Genomic DNA, 23,170 nt, shown 5'->3' with positions numbered 1-23,170 from the left:
ATCATTCCATTCTCTCCCCTCCATTTCTGTCATCTCAGGATGACCATTGTTGGATCATATATACTAAGTATATGAAGCAAAGTATAATAGACAGACAGTACCTCAATTCCTTAAAATCATGTTGGTCCTTTCTACCCATTGTTCCTAATTTCAGAGTACAAGACTAAGCAAAAAATATGTTGACTTCATTTTCTTCTTCTTTCCTTCCAGTATATCAGATTTCTTTTGAAATAATTAGCCTCTGAAATGGAAAATTTCAAATGCAAATGTCTTGCATTGATCTAAACTTTACTTTTCTTGGGCTTCTGACCTTCTGCTTTTGGTTAACCCTGCTTCAGGACAGAAATTTATAAATCTGAAACAATGATGAACTACACGATCTGTTCAAAGGAGTTTATAATTTAAATGACTTTAAAAACAATAAAAAAAGTATTTTGAGGTCAAATGGATCCTTAGGGTAGGAGATGAGCTGATCTGCTTCTTTTTATGCCAGGTCCACTGTACAATAGTTGACCGTGGCAGATAATCAGATGTGTTATGACAAGGATTGTCATAAAACTGAGTGGAGGAGTCCTGGTTTACGCTAGACGTTTTTTCAACAATGTCATTCCCATGTAACTTGTTGTCCCTTATCTTCATGAAGTCGGGATCTTCAAAGGACATTTCTTACACAACCTGTGAACTTGCTGTATTTAATTTAGAGATATTCCAATATTTTCCTCTTATGTCACATGACCTGACGATTATCATCAGATAACCCCTCCTTCTGGTCAATGGCCACATACAAAACCTTGCCTAATTATTTGTGTTTGCACTTTGTAAAAATGAAGAAAACAAGTCCACCAGGGCTATTTGTTCTGTTCTTTTCATTGGACTGAAAGAAGGAATTGATGATCACTGAGCACAAAAAAAGCTGAGGTTGAATTTTAAAATCCTATTTAGAAACCATTTTTTTTTGTTTTGGGAATGAGCAATTTCCTAACATTATGGTCATTTTATTTGATAAGCTAAATTAACAAAATGTACTTAATATTAAAGTGATTAGTTTGACTTCTGTAATTATTGATTCCTTGCACTCTCTAATCAATTCATATTTCTCAAAATTATTTTGTTTTGGAATCAAGTAACTGGTTGTCTTTTATTTCTGTCATCTTTCAAAAAAGCCTTAAGTCACAAGATTATTTATCTCTATTTAAATTAATATTCAGTCTGTAACTTCTATTATTTTTTGTTTATGTGGAAATAATTTAGAAAATAAAACTAAAACCCTTCAGTTGTTTTCCAGTAGTAAAATAGGTACTTCATAATGAAAATATATTTTTCTTTCTTATACTTGTTTTCCTGTTGTTTTAATGATCACCATCTGAGGTAGAAGTAGATTTAATTAGTAAAATGGACCAATGAGCACTGATTTGGTTGATCAGAACCAAATTATTAGTCAAAAGGATAATATAGTCTATCAATAAAATTGATAGTTCTATCCAAAAATTGCTGAAAAAACACTTTGCCCTACTTATTTTCTTACATTTATTTTTTTCCCTTTAGAACACAGAATCAATATCATAAGTGCAATGGACCCCTCACCCCAATTTTGACAGTTTCATTGACTTTAACTTTGACTCATTCTCTGTTAATCCCAAATATGCCTTAAAGTTGAAAAAAATTACATTCACTGAATTTATAAAATCTTTCACCCCAAAGGTCATGGGGGGCGGGGGGGACAGTTAAAAGATTTCTTCTACCCAATTCTCTCCCACTTATGGGCAAAATCTTAATTCAATTTAATTTTAATGTAATCAATTTGATCTATTTGATCAAAAAGCAGTGCTTCAAGACTTCTTTGCATGATGGATACTCTATTAACTACACTAGAAGGAGAATTTTAGATACAGAAAACCTGCTTGTTTGCATCTGATAGTCTAAAAGAAAGATTTCTCTTATTTTTTTTCAACAAAACTGTAAATTTTAGTCTTTCTTGTTGACCTAATCCAAAGTTCTGATTTTTAACTATATAATGTCTTCCTTTCTAATGCAAATTTCTCTCCTTCCTTTTTTGTTGTCCCCAGCACAGTTTAGAGACATCTGGACACTATCCTTTGATTAAGAGCCCTTCATATACATGAAGATTTATTTTATTAAATCATCCTTCAGTGTCCTTCACAATGAATAGTTCCACTTTCCTTCATCATACGTCATTTTTCTAACATTTAATCATCTTTAATTTTTTGTCCTTAATACCTTACAATATTATACACTATATTACTGTTGCTCATCCCAATAATGCATTTACTTTTAATTATCTAGAGCTGCTGATTCTGGTCAGTTTAATTCCTAGAAATTATTTCATTTGCATGTAGTTCATCTTTTTTTCACCATGAATTTATGCAATATTTTTCTTTCCCATGTATTCAAACCCTAATTCCAACTCATTTGTCTTTATTGAGCTTATAATGCTTCGTCATCTTCTATTTACTGAGGTCATTTTAAAATTCTGATATAACTTCCTGAGACATTATTTCTTTTTCCCCTCTTCATGCCACAAATATATCCCAAACTTAGTGTCTTTTGAAAACTTAATGAATGACATTTAGGTCATTTATGAAACTAATTCCAAGACTTAGTGCTGATGAACATCATTTAATATTCCCTTCTAGATTTACATCAATCTATTTGTAAATAATCCCTGGCAATTGGGTTTGAAAGTCACATTTTCTATTTAGTTCTGGTCTTTTTGTTAGAAATATTTATGCAGTAAATATCCACTTTTTCCCTTGAAGGAATATACTCAATTTCCCCAGGTAGGTTTTTCTTGATTATAAGAACCTAGCTTTGTTGTCTTACAGAATATCATATTCCAAGCCTCCTGCTCCTTTAATGTTATAGCTGCTAAATCTTGTGTAATTCTGACTATGGTTCCATGGTATTTGAATGGTTTTTTCCCTTGCTGCTTGAAGAATTTTTGCATTGACTTGGGAGCACTGGAATTTCTGAGGAATTTTCATTTTGGGCTCATTTTTGCATGGTAATCAGTAGATTCTTTCAATTTGTATTTTATCCTTTAGTTCTAGAATATCAAATCATTAGGTAATTATTTCTTGAACTATGATATCTAAGCTCTTTATTTGATCATGTCTGTCAGGTAATCCAATAATTCTTAACTCTTCTCTTCTCAAATCTCTTTTCCAGATCTGTTTTTTTCCCAATGAAATATTATTACATAGTTTCTTCTATTTTTCTTTTTTTACTTTAATTTATTGTTTCTTAATGTCTCATGTAGTCATTAACTTCCAGTTATCCATTTCTAATTTTTCACTGAACTTTTGTAACTTTTTCTATATGACAATTTTATTTGTAAAGTATTATTTTTTTCAAATTTGGGTATGTACTTGTTATCAAACTGTTAATTGCCTTTTCATAATATTCTTTCTTTGCTTTTACTTATTTACCTAAATTTTCCTCTACTATTCTAATTTGATTTTGGAAATAACTTTTTTTTAGCTCTTTTAGGATTTATTTTTTTGGTGCTTGTGTGCAAATATCATTTTTCTCTGAGGCTTTGCTTCTGACTGTTTTGACTTCATTGTCTTCTTTTGAGCTTGTTTCTTCTTCCTTATCACCATAGTAGCTTTTATAGTTATATAGTTTTATAGTTTATAGTTGCCTTTTGCTCATTTTTCCATACTATTTTTTTAATTGGAATTTTTTATTAACATTTGGCTTTGTTCCTAGAATGGGGGGTAGGTTAGACTCTATGTCAGGCTTCAATTTTTTTTTACAGCCCTGTACTGAGAGCTACTTCTAGGGGTTTAGAATTTTTTGATGTTATCATCTCTGATTTGGGACCTTTCAAAACTACCGTTTAGTCCCACTATTGGTGTTTCAACTATGTTGGGCTCTAGAACTGTTTCCTTCTTGGTATCACAGATCTTTCTATCTAATCCCCTATACTGTCTTGGGTTGGAGGAATATTTCACTCTGACATTTTGTTGGCTCTACCATACTGGCAATATGTATACTGCTTTCATTTGATCTAGGTAGAACATTTACTTAATTCTATTGGATTAGGATCAATTATATTTGTCACTTCTTCTTAACCAATTAGGTTTCTCATTTTTTATTATAAATTTAGACTACTTAGAAATTTCAATAAATCGTAGAATATCAGAGTTAGAAAGCACCATAGAAGTCACCTTCTTCCTAACTCTGTAACTTTGAACAAGTTTTTTAACCTCCCTGTGCCCACTTCTCTCATTTGTAAAATGTGGCATTGAACTTGACAACCTCTGAGGCTTTTCCAATTCTAAATCTGGTCTAGTCCCTGTAATTTACAGATAACAAAAATGAATTTTGAAAATGGTTCAACCAGATAGAATAAATGGTGGGGGCAGAATTAAAATTCAGGGCTTTTGGCTTTTGGTTTTAGAGCTCTTCTACTCCACCCTAACATTTTATTTAGCAATACATTCTAATTTCAGCCAGTAACCCATTTCTTTCTTTTGTATTTTCAAATTGATAGCAATGATCATTTCCCTCTTTCTCAGGCACTCTCCTAGGTTTGTTTGTCTTTTGAGATTACTGGTGTCCAATCTCCTCATTTTGTATATGGAAAATACTGGAATCCAGAGTGATGAAGTGACTTTTATGCAATATAGCAAATGTCAGATAGAGGATTTCAACTTCTTTTGTATGACTGCAAAACTATTAATTTATTGGACTCTCTTTCTAGTTTGCTTTTCTGAATTCCCAGTATTTCCTTCATGTTAACTAGAAAAATCTTTATCTTAGTTGGTTCCTTGGCTTTTTTTGCATTTCAAAATTGTCACTGATCCTTTCACATCTGCTATTTGACTTAATTTATTGATTTCCCAAAGTTGTTAGGTAAAGTCTCAAGCTACCCAATAATCTAATTTGCCTTTATTGCAAAAGTATAGCTTTTCTTTCCTTTGTAGTATTGGTATTATGGTTAAAGGTCATGGAAGTCTTCTCTTGATTGTAATGCCTATGACAGCTCTATTATCCTTCTTTCTGTGAAATAAATGTTTATTCTTGATAGATGTCTAAAGCCATCCACCTCCCTTTTCTTCTGCCTATCCTTTCCAGATAAATAGTATCAATCTCAATCAACATTTTCATTGTGATAACTTTTTGATGTTATAAATCAGTCAGAAACATTTACAGTATTTCTATTTCTTGACTAGTTTGTAAGATGTTTAGGGTCAGTGACTATTTCTCATTTTTTTATATCGCCTTATCTTATTTGATCTTCACAACAGTCCTTTGAAGTAGAGATTATTATTATCCCTATTTTACTATTGAGGAAACTGTAGTAGACAGAAGTTGTGTGTCACACAGCTAGTAAGGTTTTGAAGCTGGATTTTTAGTCTGACTCCAGACCAACTGCAATGAATGACAAGTCCATCTATAGCATCACAGGTTAATAGCTAGATTTTTATAGATGTTAGAGGTCATTGATTCCTGGAAATTTAACCTAGGAAATTAAATGACTTACTCAAGGTCATACAGTTAGTGTTTGAGGTAGGATTTGGAACCCAGGTCTTCATGATTCCAAGTTCAACCTTCTACTGCTACATTTAATGCAGTGCCATGTGGAATATTTTGAGTAAAGGTTTTTCCTTGTTGTTCACTTCTGAAGTGTGTTTGTGTTGATGCTTTACCATGTGTTCTTAAATTGCACAAACTTGGTCTTTTAATACGTCTTTTTTTTTCCTGGCCTAACATTTCTCCTTTATTGACCTAACAATATAATTTGTTTTGTCTGTTATGTGAGCAGAAGCTATGGTGCCCAATGACTTTTAGTTATTTCCTCCTGATATTTTAAATTTAGAATCTGGCAAGTTAAACACCTACTAGATTTTCAATCTTCTTAAAGAGGTAGGCATTTGCTACCTTAAATTTAATCTTGGTCCTAGAAGCTATGGTTACTGATTTCCTTTTATCTATGTTGAGTTTGTCCCTTTCTTCCCATTCGCTATCACATATCTTTTTTTGCTTCCATTTCTATATATTTGAGATGAAATATGGTATAATCAGAATTCTTTGAAATAAGTTTTTGCACTGTCAGTCAGAAGGGATTTTTACCTATTTTCCTTTGAAAATATGTGTTCCTTCTTCAATATTAATAGAATTTTTAAACTCTTTGTGACTTAGAATTATCCTTTATTAACTCAAGATATTCCCATGAGGTGGATTTATGATTTAGAAAACTTCCTATTTGATAGATGAAGAAATGAAGCAGAGAAAGGATAAAGATAGAGGAATTAAGTGACTTGCTCAAGGTAACATAAAATAAACATATAAATCACAAGTGTGTCCATAGGTAGCAATCCTTAGATTTTAGAATCTTATTTTAGCAATCCTTAGAAAAATTATTGCCTGGTGGTGAACACATAAATCTAGATGACAATTTTATTAAATTGTTATCCTATATATTTAGAAAATAAAAGATTATATTTGTCATGCAAGTATCGCTTTTCATTTTTCATATTTTTCTTATTTTATAATATGTAATCAAAGGAATTTCATATTGACTTCTGCGTTTCCAACATTAAAGAGCAGGGAAGTAGGATATTTCTAACTCTAGCAGTCTTTAACTCTTAATTCAATTTCTAGTATTCCATAGAGGAAAACAGCCTACTGCAATAAAGAGTAATAACTAAGATAAATGTTCCTTAATCTAAAAGAATGGCTGAATCCATAAAAAATCATTTACAAGTAATTTTTTTGGTGAGTTTCTTGTGGGAGTGGAGACCTCTAATGACCTATTTAATATAGAGTACACTTTTCAAATTCATCGATTTCCTGAATATCTTTTTTATTTTTGATTACTATTTGTGCTTATGTTGCTACCACCAATATCCTTGGGAGGAAAAAGTGGGAATTGAGCTATGTTAATGCAGACCAATATTAGAGAGGCATTAATCATTCCTATTGATGGTGGAGGCGAATATCTCCTAAAGAGTTTGTAACATCTCTACTAAATACTCAGCTTGCCTAATATTAACATACATAGAATCTGAGCCTTAGAGGGAATCTTGTTCAATCTTGGTCAAAATCTTTTCTACAGCAAATTTGAAATAGCCAACCAACATTCAATTCACAACTTCTTGTGATGAGGAACTCATTAACTATTGAGTTAGTAATATCCTTCACTTTTGGAATCTTTCATTTATTAGAAAATTTCTTTCTTTCTTTCTTTCTTTCTTTCTTTCTTTCTTTCTTTCTTTCTTTCTTTCTTTCTTTCTTTATTAAACTGATATCTTTTTGCAGGAACTTTCATCCATTACTCCTTTTATTATCCTAAAACAGTCTAAACAAAACAAACAAAAATCCTTCTTATACATGAAAAACCTTCAAATACTTTATCTATAATATTCCCTGTCAATGTTCTTTTCTCCATTCTAAACAATTCAGTGGTCTGGCATAATTTTAAATCCTTTGACCATTCTGGTTTCCTTTTTTTTAAATGCAATCAAGTATTTCACAGTCATGCCTAAATTATGATCTTTGATTATAGTACTCCCTAACCTCCTTCATTGTTAACAAGTTGCTAGGATCAGATTAGCTTTTTGGACTACTACCTTGTTACACCATTGATTCCCAATGAAGCTTGCAGGTCACTAAAACTCCCAGAACTTTTTTTTCCTCACTGGAACTATTGGGCCCTTCACATCTTACCCATCCTTAAATTTAGGCAATTTATTTTGTCAGTTTCTGTGTAGGATCTTATACTAATTGATCTTAATTTTTAAAAATTTGATACACCTTCCACTCATGCTTTCAAATCAATGACAAAAATGTTGGAGAAAAGAGAGTCAAGGATAAATTTGTTTTATAATTCCCTAGATATTTTCCTCCAGATTGACATTGACCCACTAGTCATCTTTTATTGTTACATGCCTTCATCTACCATTTGGCATAGTTCCTCCCCATGGCTTTTTTTAATCTTCAATTTTTGGTTGTAATTCTTGTCTTATATTATTTACCTCTGAAGCTATCCATGATATTGTTTTTATGTTTTTACCTTGAAAACCATGGCACTGTTGTGAAGAAAGAACTGGCTCAAACCTTGTCACTGATACATGTTGTCTAAGTATCCCTGGATGATTCACTTAGCCTCTCAGTCATCTAGGTGACTCTCTAAGGCTAAATTAACTGTACTGAGAATCAGAATTTTATTACTGAGAAATCTCTATACCATTGATATCATGGATCTGATCAATTTTTAAAAATCTTTTTCTAAGTTTCATACCCTAATTATTGCCCATCTTCTGAAGACATTATTATTATTATTTTTAAGTTTTGCTGCCTATTATTTTCTGTCCTATAGATCATTCACTAAATTAGAACCTCATTATCATACCAAATTTTTTTTAGGTTTTTGCAAGGCAAATGGGGTTAAGTGGCTTGCCCAAGGCCACACAACTATGTAATTATTAAGTGTCTGAGGCTGCATTTGAACTCAGGTCCTCCTGACTCCAGGACTGGTGCTCTATCTACTGTGCCACCTAGCTGGCCCTTATCATACTAAATTTCCTGGTCTTAGATACAGGTTTTGGGTCATTAAAAAAAGTTCATTTACATTTTTTCACTACAATAAAGTTTTTGCTATTATTATTCCCATTTTACAGATGAAGGAATTAAGGTCCAGAGAGGTTTAATGACAACTGGTCATATTTGTGGCAAAATTTGAATCATATTCTTCCTAATTCTAAGTCTAACGTTCCATCTACTAAGCCACTTAGCTGTCTTAGGCTATAGTATTCAATCCACAACTTTTTGTGGTGAGAAATTCACTACCTATTAATTTAGTATTTTCCACATTTGTAAGGTTCACCATGGAATCATGTCTAAATTTCTGTTTGCAGTTTAAAGCCACGGAATTAGATTAAGTTCCAAGTAGATTGGACCTGATATTTCTGTCTCTGAACCAAATCTGGATCATCAGTCTGTCTGATCATCTTCTAGGAGTAGGGTTAGACACATACTTAACTAATGTTCTTATTCCAATTCAGAGTTCTGTCATCAGTTTAAGAAAAAGACAAAGAATGAAGCCAAGGCCTATGATGGGACTCACCTCTTCTCCTTCAATTGGTCTGCACTGATGCTGGCTTCTAGTCTGTGAAAGCTTGCATGTCACAGACAGCCAGGATTAGGAAGATACCCATAATGCAGCAGTGGCTCCAAATTCCAGACTTGACCTACCTAACTCAAAAAGTTTGCTAAGATATTTGAGATACATTTTAAGTCCTGAATTTAACCCAGATTGTGGTAATTATCCTCTACCAAATTTCTGTCAGCTGGATAATAGAAGTAAGTTTTTTATTGCTCTGCATCATATATTGAAATATACCCATCTCAGATTGCTATTTCACACTGATTTGGAGACTTCTCAGATATCACATCTTAGGGATTTGCTTATTTGACTGACAAGATCTCTAAAATTTACCTAGTTTCCTGATAATGAATCATTCTTACACCAAGTCAAACCAGAACTTTCCCTTCTGCATTCTCCCTCAATTCTTTCCACACCTCCAATCCACACAGAACTGAAAGAGAAAGACATTGGGTGGGATGTACAGTGCTTAGTCCTTGTACATTTTAAAAAGATTCTTGTCTTAGCTGTTCCCCTAGGTATTACCAAATCTATTATTCTAATTCACTTTGAAATCAGTGACATTAGAGAAACATATCAGAACTTTCAAATTTCTAAGACATTTTGTAGATGACATTGAATGTTTACTGAGTAGCAGAATGAGGAAAATTGTTAGGAAGTTAATGGGATAGCATATCAGAAAAGCTTGCTTAAAATTACAAATATTGCATTACTTATTGAAAAATTATTTTCCAAACTACATTGGATAAGCGTTGACTATTCATACCACAGTAGAATTTTAAATAGGATTCTTACATTTCCTTTTATATTTAAGGTTTCTATATGTAAATAACATGCTAAGGATGCTTTTAATTTGTATTGATGATGGGAGTTTCCATACCAGAAATCCCTCATGCTGATAAAATCACAAGGCCAGACCCTCTCCCTTACCCTTCTCCAACTTCATGCCTTTAAAAAAAGCAGAAATTCTAAAAATTCCCTCTGCAATATCTAATTATTTTTTTAAATCTCAGAATCGTTCCTTGCTCTTGTGCCTACCCCAATTAGGCTACTTTTTGATAGAATGTAAGCCCCTTCTGGGCAACATCTGATGTTCCTTTGTCTCTTATCTCCCCCAGCAGCTAGCACAGAGACCTTCTCTTTTATGCCATAATCATCTGTTTACCTTTTATATTCACACAAAGAGATTGTAGAGAGATAACTTTTATTCATTGTAATCCTTTTGCACATAAATGTTTAACACCTTTAATTGAATGATTAAATGAATGCTTTTGAATTTAGAATTTTGTAGTCCTATAAGCAAATAGTATTAGAGATCCTCTTTGTTAAGACTACATCCCCCAAAATGACTGAAAATAGTAGCCATCCCAATAAATGTATTTTAAGACTTGTGAAAATAATAATGACAAATCTTACACCTCCTATATTTTTTTCCAAACCTCCATTCTACATTGGAGATACTTTAATGTTTGCAAAGTGCTTTTACATACTTTATCTCATTTAAACCTCAGAACTCCCTGTTTCAAAGAAATTGAGGGCGATGCAGAGTAGTTTGTCCAGGGTTACATACATAGTGACTTAAGAATGATTTAAACTGGGGCTTTTTGACTCCAAGACTAACATTCTATTATGCCTCTAATATGACATGAACTAGGTCCAATTTGGGTGAAAACATGAATCATCAAAGATGGAGAGTTTTCTAGGTAATTATAAGTTAATAGCCAACAGAATCTTGATTATGGAACAGCAGTCAATACATCCTTTGCTTATAATTTTTACATTATTAAGGGACTTATGGTACTATCTAACTAGGAAGACGCATATACTTTGGAGGTGACTCTACACTCTTAAAGGCTATCCCAGTATATCTCAAACTCTGGAATGGTTTCAAGTAGGTATCTGGCCTAGTTAAGACTGGAGTAGCTCCTTACCAGAAGATTTTCCATCAGGCATTGACTTTTGTGGTCAGAACTTCTCTTGAGGAACATTTACTAATAGAGGATCATTACTTAATACTGAGGAAATCACACTTTGAAAGCATAAGCAGCTCAGAGGAAAGAAAGAAGAAGATAACTCTTCCATTTGTTTCGGCTCATTTTTTGGGCTTGTTTATTACTTGTATCTTTTAAGTAAATATGATTTAAGTAGATATCATGAATATAGGATTATATGAGGTGCAGCAACAAATAAAATCTGTTGCTTATTATCAATCTCACATATAAACATGTATCATACATTGATGTATCATACATATAAGTCTATATTATATATATAAATGTATGTATATGTGTGCATATACCTGTATGTACATGTTCTTTGAAAATGAAACATTGCTTTTCCTTTAATATGAAATTGTCAAATGATACTATATTTGATTCCCAATTTCTTATACTCATATCATCATTAGACTTCAGGTTTCTTCAGATATTCAAAATTTAATCAGTGGGCAACTAGACAACATTCCTCTGTACTCTTCTTAACCTTTTAACATCATCTAGACGTTCCTAACATCTAGGTTAAATGTTGTTCCTAAGACTTTCCTTTGTGTTTAGGTCATTCTTATTAGGATGCATAAGCAGTTTCTGTGGTAGGTGACTTGTTTCCTACAGTGCTTGCATATTTTCAGTAGGAGAAGTTGATATTTGAAGTGATGCAATTTGTGTTACATGTCATGGAACATCTCAGAAAGTTACCTTGAGAGGAGGGGTTGGAGAGAAGGAGGAGCTTTGGCTAAAGACATTTAATGGCAGAATGAAAGGGAATTCAACAGTCTGTATGTGCAGTCAGGCTTAACCATAAGACTGTACCTCCCTACCCCTACATTTTGTTTCACCTTAATTGAAAATTTTCATATTTATATTCCTAAACAATCCATCTGATTCTGTTCAGTTTTAGTGGCAATCTTCACTTTCAAAATGACGAGGATTTTGACAGCTTACAAAGTGGTAAAGGCGCTGAAAACTGGGTTTTGCAATGGAACTGCTCAGCGACAATGGAAAGTATCAAGAACTGGCATCAGGCTGATGAGTGTTAAGGTAATGTTTCCTTATTTGTTCTTTCCAGTGCGATACACTTTAGTGCTTGTAGCAGGGAGCAAAGACTCACTGACAAGAGATAGCAGATCTGAATTGAGCATCTAAGTACTAATTTATTATTTACTTGACTAAAGAACTTCAAAAGGCAACAAATCCTCATTAGAATTTGCAATGAGTTTGAAAATTCCAGTGTGTATTTCAGAGAAGGTTTAATAATTCCTGGTGGATACATAAGACATAGGCATAATTTTACAGTGACCATTTCTCAAGGGTTTTGTAGCTGACCAAACTTCTTTTTGAACTCATAAACCACTGCTAATGATTTAAGGGACTAGAAAAGCAATATGATGTGATGAATGGAGAACTCATATTAGAGTTAGATATTAAAAGAATAAGTCCTTCTGCTTGCACACTGATTGGATAACTCTGGGCAACTGATTAAATCTGTTATGGTCTGTCCTAGGTACCTCTTTATGGCTATAAATGGCAGTATAGGACTTTATCTGCACTGGTAGATGGATTTTCCACCTTGTGTGTTTCCTATACCAATGAAATCACAGGTCTAGTTAAAAAAAAGTTTTGGTTGTAGCCTGGGAAGATTGCTTGCTGACCAATGAAAATGCCCCAAATCTGAATATGTTCATTGTATGCCCCCCAGGCTCATTTTAAATTAGTTATCCAACTTGGAGTAATTATCTAGCACCTCTCCAAGTATATCAAATAAATAATTTTCATTTTAGAGACTAAGAAATTGAGGCGAAGAGCAGTTTAGATTGTTCTAGTAATATAGTATAATTGAGATAATAAAATATGTAATATTAAATGGATACTGGACTTGCAAAGAAACCTGTCATGTATTTCTTGCCTCAGACATATACTAGCTATGTTATTTTAGAGAATTCATTTAACCTCTCTGTTTCTCAATTTCCTTTTTTTGGTAAAATGAAGGGACTGAACTCAGTGACCTCTAAAGTATTTTCCAACTCATTCTGTGATTAGTCACAAAATGTCCATATCATCACTTGACTTTCTTTTTTGCTTTTGTATTAATGTATGAGGAGACATCACCAAATTGTTGTGAAATGAATGTGCTAATTGCCAATTAAAATTATTAACAGTGAATGCAAAATTTAAGTAGACAAAGGAACATTAAAAAAATCCTACCTAAATAATACAAATTCTCAGTGGTAAAGTAGCTGTATCACAAAAATTGCCTGTGTCTGTTATGAACTTAAAAGCAGTATATACTAATTTCTATTTATATTATTTTATCTGTAATAGGAACAATAATTATTTTTAAAAATTACCAGCTAATTCTTCAGCCTCTACAGTTTCAAGTTTATCAGGCCTGGGGAATAAGGGTGGGTCAGTGTCAGTAAATTTTCTCACCTTGAATAACATGAATACCACAGAGTTGGCTAAGTAAGCATTGAAGGTAGATGCTGCTAGATCTAAGACACATGAGCAAGGGTGAAAGGATGGAAATGAAACAAGGAGGGGAGAAAGAGAGAGGAGAAAAATGAGGCACACTTGAGCCTACCATTTGCAGCTACCATTAGCTAAGTCATTTTGTTATGCCTACTGTTTGGGAATTCCATTTAGGGGATTAACAGCCCCAGCAGCAAAAGCATGGAAGACCTCACCTGAAGAGGCTCTTGGGAATCTAAGTTCCAAGAGAAGTTGTAACAATGGCTTTAGAAACAATGGAGTAATTAATCTTTTGGAATTCTATTTCTGTGAAAAGGAGAAATTATCAGGAAATTATTTCACCAACTATAGGAGAGATATGTGTATTGGAATAAAGAATGGGGTACATTATACATAAATATGCTTCTCAGGAGCTCCCAGAAGACAAGAACTTTTTCTCTATTCCAAATGATGATGATGATAATGATGATCCCTATCCCTTAACACAATGCCTTGCACTTAATAAATACTTATTGACTGTCTGAATATCCATATCAGGGAAGGGAGTTCATTGAAAGTAATAATATCCTGTATTTTTACTCTTTTGAGCAGAATATATAATTCTAAGGATGCATTTCAGATGCAATAACTTTATTGACCTCACAATATTGCCTATTAAGAAAAAAAGAAATAGAAATTTGATAGCATCCTAACCTCCTTGAGGTCAGAGACTATTTCATTTTTGTCTTTGTATCCCTAGTGGTAACTGGTACACAGCTGGTGCCTAATCAATGCTATTGATTAATTCAATACAGAGGACCATATAAATGGAATTGAGACCAGAATTCACATATCTTGGGCCCCAATTGTAGCTATATATACTCAGATCAATAGAAAAAAATAAGCTTTAGAAGGCATTTATAACATTTCTGCAGATGAACTTTGGGAGAAAGCAGTTCTTTTTCCTCCCATTGGCAGATGCGTTAAATGGATGCCACAGTTCATGGCTAAGAATGACAAATTTGTAGGAGAAATAAGGCATCATTGCTGACTGTAAAAGTCATTACTCACACTCAATCAAGGCTGGCTTGAATTTCTGTGGGAAATCCAGGCATGAAAAATAGGAGTTCTTGAACTTCAGAAATAGTTTATTAAAATTTTTGACTGGTGCCCAAGGGGACCCCTGCTATTATGGATTCATTTTGCTGCAGAATTCTACCCACCTTCATTTCTAACCTTTCATCCTTAGAAGTCAAAACCTTGCCACTTTTCCCTGTTTTGAACCCTCCTAGAATTTTGAGAGATGCTATACCTTGGAGATTCCAGTGGTGCAAATGTTGGTTAATAAAGGGCAGTGAGAGCTGTAGTCAGAGTTGTTTGTCCTACAGCTAGCAAGGTATTGAACAGAGTGTGAAATGTATAATGGGATTTAAGTCTGTGAGGCTTGTCTTGCTAATCAGCTATCATTGGGTATTTCCTCTGTGTCTTCTGAGGTCAACTATACTCCCCCTTTTGGCATAAAGGGTCCAAGGGTGGGTTTTGACGACAGCAATCTATGCCCTTGTTCTTTCATGCTTTTTTTTATTTGTATATTCTTCACTAATGTTTATAGATTGGGGTTCTGCCAAGTAAGCCTGCCATATTTCACTTGTAGTGAGGTGAGAGGAAAGAATGTCAAGGGGCTGTATACCTAAAATGAAGGTGACATCAAAGATAAGATTGACCAAAAGTCACAAAATAGAGAGGAATGCTAGATACGTGAGATTTTCCAGTATTGCATGAGTTGTACTATCATGGGGGCAGAGTAGAAAGATCTGGGAGTATTAGTCAGAAGACTGGATTGGCTGATTTCTTAACCATGTGACTTTGAACAAATCACTTAATCTCTTTGAATCTTAACTTTTTCCCTTGTGAAATGAGAATAAAGAGAGACCTGTCCTTGTCCACTTTGCTTAACAGGGCTAAAGGAAAGGTCAAATGAGATAATGCATGTAAAAGTACTTTGAAGCAATCTCAAAGTATTTTGTACAAATACTCAAATGGGTCAATCTCACACACGTCATCCATCTAGGTATTGCCTCTAATAATGCAGATCATAACCTATCTAAGCCTGCCCAGTCTCTTCATGTCCTTCCATAAGTTTACCACTGAAGTCCACCCAATGTGCTAGAGTCTTTGGTCAGTTACTAAACCATGAGAACTCATTAATATCATCAAAAATTAAAAATTAAAATTTAAGAATAATATATTTTCTGATTTTTGGAAGAAACTGGTCAGTACTGTACTTTCTTCTTTTTATTGTAGGTTCCTTTAATAGTATAATGTTTATACATTTAGTAACAATTATCTTTCTTAATCATATAATTTCCTGGAATTTTAAAGGGATCTTCTGAAAACTCAGATTATTTACAAAGTCTTGATGCTTCTTGATTGTAATAAAGTTTTCATTCTGAAAACATAACGCCATATTGACTCAGATCCATATGTTTAGCTAAATCATCTTTCAAAGTCATGTTAGGGAACTATATCATGATGGAAAGACTTGATTATTTTCCTTGATATTAAGCTCTAAAGTTAAGATTGTACCCCTTAACAATCAACTTTTGCCTTACTAACCCTGAGGTGAAAAGCCTTTGTAATATCCCCAAAAGTTAATAATCAAAATTTCATGTTATTTTGAAAAGGACAGAACAAACTGAGAATTTTAATTCTATGGGAAATGAGTAAGTCATTCCCCCAAATCTTCTTCCCCCACATAAAAACACCCTTGACCACTATAATTCAATTCCCCTCACATTTTTATAATTGTTGACTAGTATCATTATCAAACTATGAAACTTTTGAGGCAAAAATATTTGGTATCCCCTAAACTTCTCCTTTCCCAGCTGAGTCTTGTATTATTATGCTCAGATAATTTTTTCATTTTTTAGATTTTTTTATTCTTAGAGATCCTCAGGTAAATGTATCTGTTATTTAAAACTGAGGCAAAATAATAATAATAAAAATAATGATAACTAAATTTCATATAATATGTTAAAATTTGCAAAGTCCTTTATATGCCATACAGGTAATATGTTATTTTATACACACACACACACACACACACACACACACACACACACACACACATATATATATTTATGTATATATCTGAAATATCTGAAAATTTTCATCTGATCCTCCCAACAAACATTAAGTATTTTGCCTGGGTTACACAATTAGTAAGTGTCTGAGTCAGAATTTGAACTCAAGTTAGATCCTGAGTACTATTCACACAGTTGTTATGACATTTGTTGATCACTTCACAAGTACTTTAGCTATGGAGTAGACAACTTTAATAAATATTTCCAATTGTTTTTATTCAATTAGATTGTGGTAACTTTGTAAGCAGTCCTTTGGTGCATCTTTTGTTCCATCCATGTGTGGGTAGCTCCTCTATTGATTAAGATCACTCTTATCTTTGTACCTAACAGTATGGCATTATTGAGAATGTTTTCTCATAGCTTGTATATGCAGGATCTAATTTATGTTCCAAGGTCTTCTCTTTGATTATTTTTTAAATACCCTGGATCAACATATTTGTAATCTGGAAGGAACATTTCAGGAATTCTAATGCAATATTTGTACTATCTATATTTCTCATTCTTGTTACATTCTAAGACACACAAATAAAAAACAATGAATGATACCTGTTTATAATATTGGTATTGAGGCATATGATTCAAATTCACATTGTTATCTTAGAATCTTATATAGTTGTGTTTTACAGATCATGATACCCGCATTGTATCCAGAGTCATGTAAAACGAAATATGTTACAATCCCAAATAAGGTAACAAATGATGATAATAAAAAAGGAAGTGGTAATGACATATAGCTACATCGTGTTTCATGCTTTGCAAAGCCTAACAACCATGTCAAGCAATAATAATTAAAATAATTGATGTTTGTAGAATTAGAGATAGTATGTGAATAGTGACATATAGTGAATAGAGCTGGACTCATAACAGGAAGACATGCTTCTGATAGACAAACTTTGTGACCTGGGACAAATTCTTAGATTCTCAGTTTTCTGATCAGTTCTCAAAGATTATAAATTGCAGAGAAAATGCAAACCTTCATAGATTGTAATCTCATCTGAAAGTTTTCTATATCGATGAAACCATAGATCTTAAAATAGCATTTTAAGGTCCACTAAATTCTTTGCATGTGGATAAGGCAATGAGAAACCACTCCAGTGAGTCTGACAAGAAAAGCCTAAATAGGATCACAAAGAGTCCGATGACTGAAATGACAACTGAACTGCAACAAAAATTGCTTTTGATGTATTATCTGATTTGATCCATAATGCAGTATGATTTGTGAGGTAGTTAACTGTTGTAAATCATATAAATTTAGATGGACAAGTGCAAGTTCTGTTTTGAGGAAGTTTGTGTTATTCTTCAAAATTTTCTTTCATTTTTGGGTAGGGCATGAGAGAAGTTTTCTTTCATCCTATAGACCACCTTTTAAGACGGATCTACCATAATTTTCCACTATGATGTTTAAAGACTGATGAAATTCTATGTGATAGTCTTATAAGTTGATGGCCATACAAAAGTTTGAACAAGTTAGATTGGAGTAGTTTGGAAATCCTATCTACTCTTTCCTTCTACTAAGAACTCAAGAGGACAGTCTTTTGCACCCACATATCTTTAAATCTATTTGTCAAATCTAGTAGCCTTAAAAGTTTCTAGACAAAGTGGCTTGAGAATAGTGTATTGAAGAGGCCAACAACGGGAGGATGCAACACTAAGTCTGGTATTCATGAGATTGTTTTTTTGAGTTCTCCAACTTTGCTCTGCTGTTCTCATAACTCCCCCCCCCATTCCTTTTTGCTATAACCACCAAATCTTAGCCTTTTTATCCCTATTATGAATATGCTGGCAAAGGTCTAAGATCTTTCAAATGAGTGAGCATAAAGGCTATGCCTTCCTGACGAATTTTAATGGCACCCTTTTAATTAGTTTACAAAACTGAAAACATCTGTGTCTGTTTAAAGTATAAGTAACATTTATATTTCATCTTTTCTTAAGGCAGTCTAAGGAGAATGAACAGAATACAACAGGGCTCTCCTCTGTTTATTCCTGGAAACCTTTTGGCTAAACTATCCCACTACTGATTCAAATAGAGCTTGCTCTCTTCTCAAACTCACAGTTACCTTAATTTAGTAATATGATCATATCAAATTTTTTTCCAATTTCCTAGTCTGTAAAGAACTTTTCAAACCCTTTTATATATGATTTGGCTAGGCTTTTGCATCAGTTGTGTTCTTCTTGTCCAAGCCTGATTAAAAAAAAATCCTTTGTTTTTCTCTCTCTCAGACTTTAAAAGTGAAAAGGTCTATCAAGGTGAATTGCCAGTTTAACCAACTGAAAATCTATGATGATCTTTGTTCTATAATTTATAATCTATATATATAGCATACTATTTGCAATATTCTTGTAAATGATGTAATTTATGAACCTGAAATAAAAAGCACCTATGAATCCTATTCAGTTAAACCTCTGAATACAGACACAGACTTCAAAATTTATCACATATTTGTATTCAGGTTTAAATTTAACTAATAATGAGTTAATATTAACTTAGGATGTTGTAAGGTTTAATTGATTACTGCTATTAGGTACTTTGAAATCCTTTAGTGGAAAGCATTATATCTAAAATGAAGCATCATTAAATATTCTTAAGCTATAAAAATGGGCTTAGGTTTTAGAGAATCTAAACTGTCTATGTTTTGATAGCTTAACTTAGAGAGTGAAAATAAGATTTTACTTACCAATAAAAACATGTCATAAATTGAATTTATTGCCATACTAGCTATGGAATCATTATTTAAAATGCATTCTATCTTGAAGCCACCTACATTTAAAGACTGGTTTAGACTTATTTGATTTCATAGAGGATGAATATTGAAGTGAACTTATAGGTCAGGAACATCAGGCAGGCCTGAAATCAAATGTATCTGTAGCTTTAGGCATTGATAGAAATGGAAGGGAACACTGGGGACTTATAGTTTTTCTGGTATGTAAATAATTTGCATAGATAAATGATTCAATAGTAATGTAGTCAGAGTTCCCAGAGTAAATCATTTTCATTTCCACAACTAGCTTAAGGGGCTTATTGTAAAAGTGGGTTTTTTTATCTTTGATTCTTATGTAGAATTTATTGCTATAGCTGGCTAGCAGCTTTACATTATAAAGGGAATCATCATGATTTTATTGGCTAATTTTCACACCCTTTAAGTGGTGATAGTCCCATTATTCCCATTTTACAGATGTGTAAAATGGATATAGTAACTTGCCCAAGGGCATTAGTCCTAAATACCTCCCCACTGCTTTGGTTTTTCTTTCAGAGGGGGATGTATTAATTTTTTAAGGGTATTCCTGAACACAATGGATTAGTTATTTTGACAACCCAATTAGTATGTTAAAATTGTCAGTGAAAGTAAATTGACAATTTTCACTATAGTGGAGGGGAATGTGACTATGAGAGAGTGTCTGGTGTGTGTGTGTGTGTGTGTGTGTGTGTGTGTGTGTGTGTGTGTGTGTGTGTTTGTTCTTCACATAACTATAGCAAGCCTTGTATTGAGTAGAATTCTATGTCTACAGTATCTCTTGAACCCTATTAGAGAACTAGTCATTCATGCCCTTCATTAGATCTTTAATAGATTAGGGTTTTTGTTGTTGCTGTCTTTTTTTTTAATCTTAAGAAAGTGCTTATAGACTAAGGCACCAGGAGGGGCTAACAAATTTGAATATCTTAAGTTCTGTAAATATGATCCCCATACTCCAAGTTTAGCTTTTATTTTAAAAAGACAATAAAATAAAAAAAGCTCTGTTTATCTTTTAAGGATATGAATGCCTGAATTCTGGTAGTTTGGGTCAGAAGGTCAAAATATCTACATTCATCTGAGGACTGTGTTTCCTAATCAAATCTTCATAATTTTTGTCTTCCAATTACATATAAAGATAGTTTTAAACATTTAAATATGTAAGAATTTTAGTTTCAAATTTTTCCCTCCCTCCCCTTCTCTCTCCCCTTCCCAAGACGGTAAACAATCTAATAGAGGTAATATATGTACAATATTGTCTAAAACACCTTTATATTAGGCATGTAGTGAAAGAAAAATAAGAACAAAAGGGGAAAACTACAAGAAATTTAAAAACAATTAAAAAAAGTAAAAATAGTATGCTATGATCTGCATTCCAATTTCATAGTTCATTTTTTTGAAATGTGAAGGCGTTTTATATCTCAAGTCCTTTAGAATTGTCTTTGATCACTGTTTTGCTAAGAAGAGCAAAGTCTATCATAGTGGATCATCATACAGCATTACTGTTACTTTTTTACATTGCTCTAAGTCTTTCTAGGTTTTTCTGAAATTTGCCTGCCCTTCATTTCTTTTAGCATAATAGCATCTGTTACATTCATATAGCACAACTTGTCCAACTAGTCCCCCATTCTTGGACTTCCCATCAATTTCCAAATTTTTACCACCACAAAGAGAGCTGTCATAAATATTTTTGTCCAAATGGGTCCTTTCCCCCTTTTTTATTATCTCTTTTGGATACAGGTCTAGTAGGGCATTGCTGGATCAAAGCATTATGCATAGTTTTATAGCCCTTTGGACATAGTTCCAAATTTGTAAATATGATCTTACAGAGATATTTGAAGTCTCCAAAGTTCCTTGAACTGTGAAGCAGTCACATGGCATCTACTTGTAACAAGATGTGACATGTTGCTTCAATTTTATGTAATTCTGAGCAGTCACATGTGTGCAAAAACCTAGCTTAAGTAGATACAAATTCACTATGATCGGTTTTAGCTTTCACTAACAGTTTTAATTTTGACTTTACCTCCTCCCAGACTTTTGAAGCAAACGGTTCAAAGGACAGAAAGAGAGTTCAAAGAGAACTATTAATACCCTCAATTTAAGAGCAGACTGATGATTAGATGAGTCAAGATAAATGAATGTCTAGCTAATGATTATTAAACATGGATCAGACATACTAGTAAAAGCTTACCTAACAATAGAATGCAGTCTAAACAGTTTCAAAATGCTTCATAATTGCTCGACTTCTAGAACCTGCATTCTCTCTATGAGGTTAGTCTAGAACTAGGGATGCATTTGTAAAGTTCCTGAAGAAGGACTTAACCATGAATCCCAGTCATAGTTGTTGCATTTTTCCTATGCTGTAAAATGCTTTGAAAAGATACAACTTCAACCTGATCTCAAACTAAGCATGCTTCTGTTGACAATTCTGACCTGATTACTCTGTTTCCATAGTTCTAAACAATGATTTTATTGGGGATAAAAATCAATCAATGATGTTTTTGCTTGGCATTTTAACTTTATTTTGCAAAAATAAAAGTGCATCACTTGGATGGAAGAAATGCCCTATGGAAATATAGTACTATCTTTTTCTGACATCTTAGAGGAAAAAAGATATCTTCTTAATGGCTAACATTTGAAACATTCTAAATCAATCTAAAACCAACTTACAAACTATGTTGGAATTATTTTTAGATAAAAAATTCAGGAAAGTTATTCTTGGAACAAAAATTATTCTAAATCCACAAGAGTCCCCAATTTTACTGATATTTACAAGCATGGAATGTAGGGATATGCCAATGAGTAAAATTTTCACTAGAGAATAAGTGAAAAGAAATTTCTTCCACTCTCATCTATCCAGGAGATTAAAGTGGGAGATTTCTGAGACAGAAGAAACAATAGCAACAATAATATTATCAATTATATAGAATTTAATTTTTTCAAATATATATATACACATATACATACATATGTTATTTTACTTCATCTTTATGACAAGCTTGTAAAGTAGAAACTCATCTCTATTTTATTTTTTTATCATTTTTTTTAGGTTTTTGCAAGACAAATGGGGTTAAGTGGCTTGTCCAAGGCCACACAGCTAGGTAATTATTAAGTGTCTGAGATTGGTTTTGAACCCAGGTACTCCTAACTCCAGGGCCGGTGCTCTATCCACTACGCCACCTAGGCGCCCCTCATCTCTATTTTACAAGGAAAGAAACTGAGGTTAAGAGTGGTTGTCCAGGGTCACAGACTACTAAGAAGCTGAGAGGATCTGAACTCAGGTCTTTCTGACTTTAAGTTCAATTTTCTCTGTTTACTATGTAGTTGAAAGTACAAAGTAAAACAAAAAGTAAAAGAAAGTAATCAGATATACTTAGAAGAGCAGATTTTAATACTTTGTAGTATATTTTACAGAAATTATAAGGTATATAAAATCTTCATCCTGATGAATGACTCTACCCTAAATCCCCAGATGAAAGTGAGCATCAGTTAGTATTAATAGCCCCTGCAGGCAACTCATTTCTTTCTCTAATACTTAGAATCAGTTAAATACTTGTGTATAATTAGCTAATATCATGACTACTAATTACCCAATCTATCTTGTTCATCTTATTTTTATTTATTTTTAGTTTTTTAAATTTTTTTGCAAGGCATTGGGGGTTAAGTGGTTTCACACAGCTAGGTAATTATTAAGTGTCTGAGGCTGTATTTGAATTCAGGTAC

At 33.0% G+C, this 23,170-nt stretch overlaps 1 protein-coding gene across 1 annotated transcript in view; it reads left to right on the top strand.

The window, feature by feature from the left end:
- Positions 1–830: 830 nt before the first annotated feature.
- The window catches only part of CPS1 (carbamoyl-phosphate synthase 1), a 165,114-nt gene continuing 142,774 nt past the window's right edge, over positions 831–23,170 (top strand). The window contains exons 1-2 of the mRNA XM_074191459.1: positions 831–918; positions 12,023–12,168. Coding sequence (XP_074047560.1) covers positions 12,049–12,168 — 120 coding nt within the window. The 5' untranslated portion in view covers positions 831–918; positions 12,023–12,048. The remainder of the gene's footprint in view (positions 919–12,022; positions 12,169–23,170) is intronic.

Source organism: Macrotis lagotis, chromosome 6, assembly GCF_037893015.1.
Source record: "Macrotis lagotis isolate mMagLag1 chromosome 6, bilby.v1.9.chrom.fasta, whole genome shotgun sequence".
Lineage (NCBI taxonomy): Eukaryota > Metazoa > Chordata > Mammalia > Peramelemorphia > Peramelidae > Macrotis > Macrotis lagotis.
Note: the sequence above shows the minus strand (reverse complement) of the source record. Positions and strands in the feature narration are given on the sequence as shown.